The sequence below is a fragment of the Peromyscus maniculatus genome, chromosome 2 (genome assembly GCF_049852395.1).
Source record: "Peromyscus maniculatus bairdii isolate BWxNUB_F1_BW_parent chromosome 2, HU_Pman_BW_mat_3.1, whole genome shotgun sequence".
NCBI lineage: Eukaryota > Metazoa > Chordata > Mammalia > Rodentia > Cricetidae > Peromyscus > Peromyscus maniculatus.
Window position 1 is genome coordinate 118,931,031 of NC_134853.1, and position 12,034 is coordinate 118,943,064.

The 12,034-nt window shown below is 40.7% G+C and overlaps 1 protein-coding gene across 15 annotated transcripts in view; it reads left to right on the plus strand.

Annotated features, from left to right (window-relative positions):
* The window catches only part of Patj (PATJ crumbs cell polarity complex component), a 330,512-nt gene that overhangs the window by 15,464 nt on the left and 303,014 nt on the right, over positions 1 to 12,034 (plus strand). For all 15 annotated transcript variants that reach the window (XM_076564536.1, XM_042271444.2, XM_076564541.1 and 12 more), the window contains exons 2-6: positions 2,446 to 2,501; positions 2,601 to 2,767; positions 4,966 to 5,160; positions 6,908 to 7,047; positions 8,629 to 8,824. In XM_076564536.1, the coding sequence (XP_076420651.1) occupies positions 2,480 to 2,501; positions 2,601 to 2,767; positions 4,966 to 5,160; positions 6,908 to 7,047; positions 8,629 to 8,824 (720 nt within the window). In that variant the 5' untranslated portion in view covers positions 2,446 to 2,479. The remainder of the gene's footprint in view (positions 1 to 2,445; positions 2,502 to 2,600; positions 2,768 to 4,965; positions 5,161 to 6,907; positions 7,048 to 8,628; positions 8,825 to 12,034) is intronic.

Below are 12,034 nucleotides of genomic sequence, written 5' to 3' on the forward strand. Positions count from 1 at the left end.
TTCTTTTGAACAGGAGAGAAGAATGAAGTTCAAAGAGTAAATACTTGCCTCCTGTTAGGAACGTCATGTAGAATCACAAATTTCTCAAACTTAGAGAAGATTTATCCTCTTAGTAGTTCATTGTGGTCAGAATCACACAGCCTGCCCTGTAGAATTAGATAGTTTAATCACATGGTAACCAAACATGACCTGTCGGCACATAATTATGGCTTTTAAGGAAGTACGATGGGGCTGGGCATGTGGGTTGACTGCACAGTGCTCTCCTAGTGTGTGTAAGGCTCTGATCCATGACGGTGTATGGTGTGTGTGTGTGTGTGTTTGTGTGTGTGTGTGTGTGTGTGTGTGTTAGACTGGTGGCGATGATTTTGTCTAATCCAGTAATTGCTTTTTAAATATTTGCTTTCAATCTCTTGGAGACACTTCTTTTTTAAAGTGGCATATTTAAAAAACACACACACACACACACACACACACACACACACACACACACACACACACACAAAAACTGGGGCTAGAGAAATGTCTCAGACATTAAGAGCACTGGCTGCTTTTCCAGAGGGCCTGGATTCAATTCCCAGCACCCACATGGCAGCTCACACCTGTTTGTAACTCTGGTTCTAGGGGATCTGATACCCTCATAGAGATAGACATGCAGACAAAACACCAATGCACATAAAAAATAAAAATAAAAAATCATTAAAAAATCTGGAAAATTTTGAGAACCATATACAGAAATACTTTTCTAAAAGAAGCCTTTCTTTTTTAAATTTGTTTCTACATAGTTATTTTATTTTTATGTATTTCTTTCAGATTAGATTTTGTTGGCCTGGAACTCAAGGAAACCTTTTCTGTCTTGGAAGCCTTTATTTCCATGAGCCTTTCTTTACTTATGCAAACCCAAAATGTCTCTGTTTCCTGTTTTCCAGCCAGCCATGCCCCAGGAATTCATGGATTTTTCAGACCGTGTACGTGACATTTTAAAATAAAGGTGTTTGTGAAGAGGCCTACAGTTTGGGAAGGAGAGAGCCACATACTGCGACATTTTTTTCCTGTACTCTTAAGCATACTCAGGGTTACTCTATCTTTTCAGTGACTGGTGATAGTTGACTTTTGCAGGAGTTTTTCTGTGTAAAAAGAATGTAAAAACTACTCATGTATGTACATCATTGTGCCCTTTGAGAGAGAGAGAGACAGAGAGACACCGAGACACCCAGGAATTGAAATTCTGGGAAAAGAGAATGTAAATTAAATATATACCTCTACATTTGTAGGCATTAAATTGTCCTAAAAGATTGTGAAGTCTGTCTTCCCGCCTGCTTTTCAGAGATGTCTGGGTACAAGCTCTTGGTGTTCTTTTAATGAACTAGTCCTTGACAAGTTGCCATTCAGCTATAAAAATGTCATCTCAGTTTTGAGCTTGCTTTCTTTGCTTTATCAATATGGATTGATTAATGGCCTTCAGATTGGTTTTGGGCTCTGTGCTCATCTAGAAAAGGATGGTACTGTCCTGGCTATCCTGTTCTTATAGCTTCCTGTTCACTTGTGAGGGTTGTGCAGTTGGTGATGCTGAGTACATGAGGAGTGTTTCTGAGATGCTCTGTTCACAGGTCTTTGGGGAATTTTCTCACCGAGGAACATTTGCATAGACTGCTTGGACCTTTACCAATGCTGATGACAGCCTTACTGGTTTTGTTGTTGACATGTCATCTCTTGTAGCCCAATCTGGCCTTGAACTCCTGGTCCTCCTTTCAAATGTTGGGATAACAGTTATGCAGCACTTGTAATCTGTTTTATGTGGTGCTGGGATGGAACCTGGGGCTTCCTGCATACTAGTCAAGGACTCTACCACCTGAACCACATCCCTACCCCCAACACCACCCTCCAGCACACTACTTTTGGAATTCATCCTTATTGTATGTGTCAGCAACTTTTCCCCTGAATGTTATATTTATGTAACATTTATTTGTTTATCCACTTGCCTATGATTGGGCATCTTGGTATTCCTAGTTGGGGTCTTTTACAAATCATACTGTATAGTTTCACATACAGGTCATATTTTCATTTCTCTTGGGTAAATATTTATGAGAAGAAGGTGTAGATTATATAATTAGTGCATTGTTAACTTTATAAGAAACTACTTATGATTTAAATTATAAAATATTCATAAAAATAAATTACTAAATAATTTTCCTAAGTGATGTGCTATTTTATTTCCCAACTAACCATACATGATCGTTCTAGCTGCTTTGTAGTCTCGCCAACACTTACTCTGGTCTTTTTAAAATTTTCCCATCTGAGTGGACATGCGTTGATGATGCTTTTATGTGGTTTTAATTTGAATTTCACTAATACAGTCCTGACAAAGAGTGTTCTTGAAGTTTGCTTTAGTTTCCCCTGTGGGACTGCAGAAAAAATTCTATAATTAATGTTAATTTTTTCCTTTAGGCTTTTTGAAAGTGATTGACGAGGATAATCTAAAATGCCTGAAAATCCTGCCGCAGGTATAGAAGCTATGTATTTTTATTGTTAAATTACTTGATTCAAAAGTAGATTGTGAGATGGTGTCTGACTTGAGCTCTGATCACCTTTCTCCAACCAAGAGAAAATGCAGGTCCTGCAGGTCCTTGATCGCCTGAGGATGAAATTGCAGGAGAAGGGTGACACGACGCAGAATGAGAAGCTGTCTGCGTTTTATGAGACGCTGAAGAGTCCTCTCTTCAACCAGATCCTTACTCTCCAGCAGTCCATCAGGCAGCTGAAGGGACAAGTACGTGATTCTTCGGCCTTACCTCGATGGCTTCAGATCAGTAGAGGGTGTGGGAGGATTGTACCTCTTAGTTTAGCAAAGGCAAGTGGGGCTTGCAAGCTGTGGGCAGCATCGGTGGATGCTGTAAATGCTGATGAAGTTTATGTTGGGTTTAAAGATCAAATGCTTTAGGATCTCAACATTTTCTTCAAAATTACACAATAGCTTCTACCTTTATTTCTTTGTTACATGGTGTTGAGATTGAGCCCAGGGCCTTCTGTATGCTGGAACTCTACCACTGCACTCCATTCTTGACATTTATTATCGGTTTATTTACATTTTCATTACATTTTATGTTGTGTGAGTGTGTGTATGTATGTATATGAGCATGTGTGGCACTCAGAGGACAACTTGTGGAAGTTGGCTCCCTCCTTATGCAATGAGGGTCCCAAGATCCAACTTGGGTCATCATCAGGCCTGGCATCAAGTGCCTTTATCCTCTGATCATCTTGCCTACTCTCTCTTTTTAATGAACTCGTATGTTGATTGATTGATTTTCCTGTGTACATGCTTGTGTGGGAGGGTGCATGTAGAGGCCTGAGAACAGTCTGAGGTACTGTTGCTGACCTTCCATGTGTGCCTGGGTTTCAGGAATCTGAACTCAGGTCATCGGGATTGCATAGCAAGCGCTTATACTCAGAGTCCTCTCCTGGCCCTTGCCATTTGTTTAATAGTAGATTGTCTGTCTTCATTCTTTGTCAACTTCACACAAGTAAGCAGTATATTGTGAACACATTTTCCCTGGCTTCTACCCCCTTTTCCCCAGGTGCCTCCAGTATATCCCTTTCCCTGCTTCATCCACCTCTTTTTTTAACTCACTGAATCCAATTAGTGATATCTGTTGGAATGTTGACTGCTCTTGTTTGAATCTGACATTTATGCTTTTTTAAAACATTAATTTTTTTCTTCACTGTTTATTTATTTGAGACAGGGTCTTTATTGTATAGCCCTGTCCTAGAACTCACAGAGATCCACTTGCTCATACCTGCAAAGTGCTGGGATTAAAAGACTTGTGCCACTGTGCCAGGCCCTTATTATTTTTTGAGAACTTCTTATATAAGTACTCAATTTATAACATTTCTAACATACTTTCACCCTTCCAACCTCTCCCGTGTCCTCCTCCTGCTCTCACTAAACTTCATGACCTCTTCTCCTTTAATTATTATTCACCTTAATTATTCATACACACACACACACACACACACACACACACACACACACACACACACACACACACATATGTGTGTGTGAATACAGTCTGCTGGGCCCATTTTGTGTTGCTCATATGTATATGTGTTGAGGGATGACTATTTGGGATTTTTAATCTATCAGGGGGCTGTCCCTGAAGAAGACTGGCTCTCTCTCTCTTTTAGCAGCCATTAATTGGCTCTAACTCGTCTAGGGTGGGGCCTTCTGAGATTCTCCCTATCCATGTAGGGACGTCAGGTGGTGTTGTCGTTATGTAGGTCTTGTTTAGGTGGCCATATTGTAAGGTAAGGATTCCATGGGTGCAGCTCTTTTTATACATAGAAGACACCATCTTCACATTTATTATGATTTTTTTAATGCATATGGATGTTTTGCTTAATTATTATAGATCTGTGCACCTTGTGTTTGCCTGGTACCTGTAGAGGCTAGAAGAGAATATTGGATGCCCTAGACTAGAGTTAGAGACGGTTGTGAGCCACCATGTGTGTGCTAGGAATTGAACCCAGATCTTTCGGAAGAGTAGCAAGTGCTGTTAACCACTGAGCCACCTCTCCATCATTTGTTATTAATGTTGCATTATTCTAAACACACACACACACACACACACACACACACACACACACACACACACACACACCTACCTTTACTTTTCCTTTCTCCCCTCTCCCTGTCTGCCTCTCTCCCTCCCTTCCTGCCTTCCTCCCTAAGAAAGAGTTTTACTCTGAAGTCCTGGTTGGCCTGTAACTTGCTAAATATAGAGCAGGTTGACCTTGTACTCACAGAGATCCTCCTGCCTCTGCATCTGAATACTGGGTTTAAAGTCATGTGCCACCATGCTGCCCCTTTACTTCTTTAATATGTATATAAATTACACATATAATGCAATAGATAGAGATTATTTCTTTTCTATAGATTTCTGCTGATGATTTTCTTTTCTTTTTCTCTAATAGCTTAGCCATATCCCCTCGGAATGTTCAGCCAACTTTGAATTTTCTCGAAAGGGTTTGTTAGTGTTCACGGATGGTTCCATTACAAATGGGAGCGCCCACAGACCTTGTAGTAATTTAACTCCATCTGGATTATTCCCTTGGACCCCAAAATCAGGAAATGAAGACTTTAACTCAGTCATTCAGCAGATGGCTCAGGTAAGGTTATGTCATGTCACTGAGTGTTTAGCTCATTAGTTTTTCTTGTTTCACTTTAAAAGGAGACTTATTCTCTTTGTTTTAAAATGTGTTACTATGTATTTTGCTTGCTTATGGTTTTATATTGGTAGGAGGAATTGGCACTGTTCCTAACCAGTGTGTTGGAACTTGTCATTAAATTACAGGAGAGTAGGGCATGCTGGCAAAAGCCTGCAGCCCAGCATTCCACAGACTGAGGCAGGGGATCTCCAATCTGAGGCCAGTTTGAGCTGCATAGTGATGCCCTGTCTGAAAAGAAAAGCAAGCCAGGTGGTGGTGGTGCACACCTTTAATCCCAGCACTCAGGAGGCAGAGGCAAGCAGATCTCTGTGAGTTCCAGGCCAGCCTGGGCTACAGAGTGAGTTCCAGGACAGGCTCCAAAGCTACACAGAGAAACCCTGTCTCAATGCCCACCCCCCAAAAAAGCAAAGCAAAAGAAAACAAACAAAACAGAATACTATAAGAAAATTTGTTTTAATTTTATATCACAATGGAATTTGTGAATTACAATTACTATAATGTGGAAAATCTAGGAAAGCATTAGAATGGATAATTTAACTGTAGCCCTTAATACCTACTAAGAAGTAAATGATAAACAACTGAAGTTTTTAAATTTTTAAAGACAATTGAGAATGTCTTGTTGAAGGTGTGAATTTGGTTTCTAGCGCTCACATTGGGTGGCTCACAAATGCTTGTAACTCCAGCTATAGGGATACAAGCCCTCTTCTGGCCTCAGTGGGCGCTGCATGTGCACATACCAATGCACAGGCTTGTACCCATACACGTCATTCAAAATAAAGTCAGTATTAAAAATAAGAAGCTGGGTGTGGAGGTACAGACCCTTTTATTTCAGCACTTGGGAGGAGGAGGCAGGAAGATCTCTATGAGTTCAAGGCCAGCCTGGTTTACATAGTGAGTTCCAGAACAACTGGGACTCTATAGAGAACTCTGTTTCAAAAAACCAAAAGAGAGGAAAATAAGTCAGTCAGTCAGTAAGTAAATAAATAAATAGATTTGGGCTTGAGAATAAAACAATTTGTTTCAAGTCATTGTAGTGGAAAAATATTCTAGTTCTTTAATAACTTTAAGCTCCAGCTGCTCTGGGTGATGCACTTGTGATTTGATTATGTTTATGAAGCTCTCACATTGTACAGGCAGTTGTTAACTAAAATGGTAAAATACTCTGCAGTCCTGGTACTCTGTAACTGTTTGAAATGATCAAGTGAATGGAGTATTAATTCATTGCTAAAGAATTTAAAACAATGATATAAATGCAGCTGGTTCTGACTAGGTTGAACACAGGCATGCTTCTGGCATATCTGATTTTCTTTCCTTTTTAAAAATGTGTTTTGCATCAAGAGAATTTAATGACATTTATGTACAAAGTAATTGAGAGTTTACTGTGGAAAAGGGTGTTTGTTTTCAATTTTTGTCCAGTCCAGAATCGATCTCATAATGTGGATGAATTGTAAAATGCTTCTCAATGCTGTACTCTGTGCTATGCTGGAAACAGTCAAGTTAAAAGGTTTCCAGAGCCAGCATTTTATTATATTATTATATTACCAAAACCCTGAGCATGTTTAGACTGACAGTGATAACCTAGGAGAAGCTACTGTATGCTGCACAGTTTCAGTTCTGTGGAAGGTGATGTTTAAATATACATTATGTTTTTTTTTTTTTTTCCCTTTCTGACTTCCCCCTTCATTAGGGCCGGCATGTTGAATATATAGAAATAGAACGCCCTTCATCTGGTGGCCTTGGATTCAGTGTGGTGGCCCTGAGAAGCCAAAGTCTGGGATTAATTGATATCTTTGTGAAGGAAGTCCATCCAGGGAGTGTAGCAGACAGGTGAGGAAGTTCATTCTGAATTTGGCTCATGTTTTCCTGACAGCTCTGAATATGTTCCTATGAAGAGTAAGAAACTAGCAATAAAAACAGTAATGATAGCAGCTAGTGCTGGTTCTCTAGAGGTTCCTTAACCCACCATCTCCACATGTGCCTGCTGTTATGCTTGAAGGGTTCCACACAAAGTCTTTGTCTCTTTGATTTCTAGTCTTTGATTTATGACTCATTTCCTAAGTTCACTATTCAGATCTTCCTGGTAGAATAATAGCAGTGTGGCAGGATATGATTACAAAATTCTGTCCATATTTTTTTCACATTTATTTCCTGTTTATAGATGATTACTTCTAGTCTCTTTAAATCAAAATTTAAAATAATAGATCTACTGGGTTAAAATCCAAATAGTATAAACCTTACATTTTGAAGCATACAATTGTGAAGTGATGTTTAATATACTCAGTGTTTTGCAATCATTTCAATTATTCTAGAAGTAGTAAAAATTCTAGAAATTTCATCAGCTAGATAAAGAGCTCCCATCCTATTGTATATGTTGACAGTCACTCCCAACTTCTTCCTTTCATCTTCTGGCAACAACTTGCTTTGTTAAAACAGCATCTATCTATAAAGTTCTGGAACATTGTGGGAAGTGCTGGTATAATATATCGGTTGTCCTTCCTGACTGTGTGTATTGGATGGTCTGATACATGATGCTCCTATCTGTGATGTGAGAGTGAGTCTTCCTTGCAGCTTGACCTTCTGTTGTGTAGTCAGTGAGCTGTCAGTGCACACATGTGTCCCTACATTCAGCATTTACTTCTCAGCTCCTTTCAAAGATGACTGTGAGGCTCAGTCTTAGTCCATTTTGCTATAATTGAATGCCTGAGGTTTCAGAACTTGTCGTGAACAGAGATTTATTGGTTTACAGCTCTGAAAGCTGGGAAGACCATGTCAAGGTGTTTCCAACTGGCTTGGGCTTCTTGCTGTTTCATCACATGGTGGGAGGCAAAATGAATCAGGGTAACAAGGAACTAACTTGCCTTTCGTGAAGACACCAATCTTATCCATGAGTGGATAGTCCTTATAGCCTGAAGTCCCATGTTTTGATACTTTACAATACAAAATAAAATTTCCACAGGAGTTTAGAGGCACAGACATTGGAACCATGATAAAAACCTTTCTAAATACCCTGTTGATATCTTGTCATCCAAAATGTTTCCCCTAGGCCTGGTGGTGGTGGCGCATGCCTTTGATCTCAGCACTCGGGAAGCAGAGGCAGGCAGATATCTGTGAGTTCAAGGCCAGCTTGTTCCAAAGAGAGGCTCAAACAAGATTAGTCAAAGAAGTCTTGTGGTTTAAGGCCGGATGTTGCTTTTTCTCTTCAGCTGTGCAGTCTTGCTCAAGTGACTTAATTTTTCAAGTTTCAGTGTCTTGAGTAAAACGACAGTGTTAACATGACATAAGATGGTGTAAGAGAAGCATGGGTGCTAGTGAAGCCCCTGATTCATAGAGGGCCACTCGAGCCAGCTGTGTGTGTGTGTTCAGGTTGTCACGGTACCTAAAACAAATTCTTCTTTTTTGTGTGATTAGAGATCAAAGATTGAAGGAAAATGACCAGATTTTGGCCATTAATGACACCCCATTGGATCAGAATATTTCCCATCAGCAGGCAATTGCATTACTACAACAAGCCACTGGGTCTCTGCGTCTGGTTGTGGCCAGGGAAGTGGGCCACACACAAGGCCATACTTCCACCAGCTCAGCTGATACATCTCTGCCTGAAACGGTGAGTCATAAGCTTGGGAACATATTCATTCTAAATTCTGTTATTCGCTATAAGAATAGTTGGTAGTTGTTGGAAGTCCTTCCCATTATTCTAGGTCAATAAAGGTGATCATATCTCCAAATGGCAATATTACAAGATGTTTATTGGAGGAATTTGATTTGTTTTTTATCTTTTTAATGACTGGTTTATTTCCTTATTAAAGGTTATTGTTTAATATAGATGCCAAACTAAATATTATTTTTAACTTACTTGGTGATAAGATGTCTTGTGTTCTTTGATGTCATAATAAGTTAATCTGTGTATAGGGGGAGAGGGGAACCTGCAATGTAGCCCACAATGTCCTTGAACTCACAATTCCCTTGGTTCAGCCTCCTGAGTGCTAGGATTGTGGGTGTGTGCCACTGTACCTAGGAGTTTCAGAGGTTTTAGTATAGTAGAAGCTACTGTTGACTATTTAAGATGTGGTTATTTATTTTTTAAAAGTCTCATATTTATGAATTATAGTAGTTTATGACTAGATTACTGAGTTTATAAAATCATTGCAGTCATTTTTTTCATATAAGTTTAAAAAGAAGAAAAAACAAATGTCACTTTTAAAAATTCAGTTTTGAGCCGGGCGTTGGTGGCGCACGCCTTTAATCCCAACACTCGGGAGGCAGAGGCAGGCGGATCTCTGTGAGTTCGAGGCCAGCCTGGGCTACCAAGTGAGCTCCAGGAAAGGCGCAAAGCTACACAGAGAAACCCTGTCTCGAAAAAACAAAAACAAAAAAAATTCAGTTTTGGGTCAGGGTGTTGACACACACACCTGTAGTCCCAGCACTCAGAGGTCAGGGATAGGTGGATCTATGTGAGTTCACAGCCAGCCTGGTCTATAAAGCAAGTTCCAGGACAGCCAGGGCTATACAGAGAAACCTTGTCTTGGAAAACAAAACAAAAAATTCTATTTTTGTTTTGTGTGTGAGAGCGGGGACAAGCATGCCACAGTGTGCATAGAAGGGAGAGAGAGCAACTAGTGGGAGTTGGTTCTTTACTTCCACCATGTGGGTCCGGGAAATCATCAAGTTGTCAGGCTGGGAAGCAGGCACCTGTACCTATAGAGCCCCGTCTTTCTGTCCTTAGTTGTCTCTTGTCTTGAAAAAAAAAATGTTTCTTTTATCTTTTAAACTTGTTACATTTTATGAATTTTAAAAATGTAAAAATTGGGTGTGCTGTGGTAGCTCACACCTTTAATCCCAGCACTCAGGAGGCAGAGGCAGGTGGATTTTTATGAGTTCGAGGCCAGCCTGGTCTTCAGAGTGAGTTCCAGGACAGCCAGGGCTACACAGAGAAACCCTGTCTCAAAAACCAAAGAAACAAATTGTACGTGTGCACCTGCATGTGCAGGCAGGTGTGCTTAGCTGTCTGTGGGCACGTGGAGCCCACAGTTGATGGCAGTGCCACTGTCTTCTGAGTTACGGTCTCATTGATCTTGGAGGCTCAGACTTTTGGCTAGCCTGGAAGGACCGGGAACCCTCACCTTGAAGTCACAAGTGTGTGCCACACGTCAGCTTTTATTGGTGTGTGGAATTGAACTCAGGTCATCCGGCAGGTGTGGTGTGCACTTTTCCTATTGAGCCATCTCCCCAACCGACATCTTGCTAATTTTGGCCTGTATCTTCAGAATGAAAGCTAAGTCTGTTTTGCTATTGTTGTAGTTAGTGGGTTTTTTGTTTGTTTGTTTGTTTGAGGTAAGATCTCACTATGTGGCCCTAGCTGGGCTGGAACTCACTGGAGATCAGGCTGGTTTTGAAGTTGTGATCCTTTACCTCTGCCTCACAAATACTGGATTTACATGTGAGCCTCCATGCCTTGGCATGAGTCTTATTTTCTTGTAACACTGAGTGCTACTTTGTTTATTTAATTTTCATTTATTGGGGCAAAAGGGAACTAATAGACTGATAAAGAAAAGGTCACAATGCAAACTAACAGGCAAGCATTTTCCTTATAATCTGTAATATTGATGCAGCACAGTTTGTATGATAAATACGATGAACAAAGTGGGACCTTGCTTAGCATGTGCGGAATGAAGGCTCTAGAGTCAGGCTTTGGTGTTTTCCAGTCCATTGCCACCCCTCCCTGGTTGTATCCCACCAGGTCCTTTACATGTCCATTCATTTATTCCTTCTTCTCCTCCTCCTCTTTTAACTTTTAAATATTGAGAAGGGTCTCATGTATCCCGGCTGGCTCAAACATGCTGCATAGCCGAGACCACCTTGAATTCCCTCCTACTGCTGCTCCCTATTAGTTGGGGTGCAGGCATAGACCACCATGCCCGCTTCCAGTTTCTTCATTGTTATGTGGAACCAATAATGGTATCTACTCTTAGAGATGTGAAGAGAAGGTAGGTTTATGACAAACTGGCAGTTCCTGGTACCAGTGAACACTGTGAATGGTAGCTGCCATCTTCTCTTCAATTTTATTTCAAAAAACATTGTATCTAAGATTGTAGGTATTGTTCCAGACATGAATGTCTTAAATATTTCCAATACTCCTGTTTACTTCACAGTTAACTTTCTTTCAGTATTTATTCTTCTCTCATATATTATATCCCAAGCACAGTTTTCCTTTCCCTCCTTCTCCCCTACTCCTCTCTTTCCCTTCAGAAAAGAGCAGGCCTCCTATGGATTATCAACCAAACATAGCATAACAAGATACGATAAGACTAGGCACATACCCTCATATCAAGACTGCACAGGGCAATCCAGTAGGAAGAAAAAGGTCCCAAAAGCAGAGAAAGGACCCACTCCCACATTAGGAGTCCCACAAGAGGACCAAGTTACACAATTGTAACATATATGCAGAGGGCCTAGGTCAGTCCCATTCAGGCTCCCTGATTGTCAGTTCAGTCTCCCTGAGCCTTTATGAGCCCTGGTTGGTTAATTCTGTGGGCCATGTTCTTATGATGTTGTTGACCACTCTGGCTCCTTCCTCCCCCTCTTCCTTGGGGTTCTCTGGAGGTCCACCCAGTGTTTGATTGTGGGTGTCTGCATCTGTTCATAGCAGTTGCTGGAGGAAGCCTCTCTGATGACAATTAGGTCTAGTCTTTGAGTATAGCAGAATGTCATTAGGAATATTTCATTGACTTTTTGTTGTTGTTGTTGTTGCCAGTCATGTTTGGTTCTGTCATAGGTCTCTAGGCTATTCAGCCTGTGGTTCCTGGCTCTTAGGCAG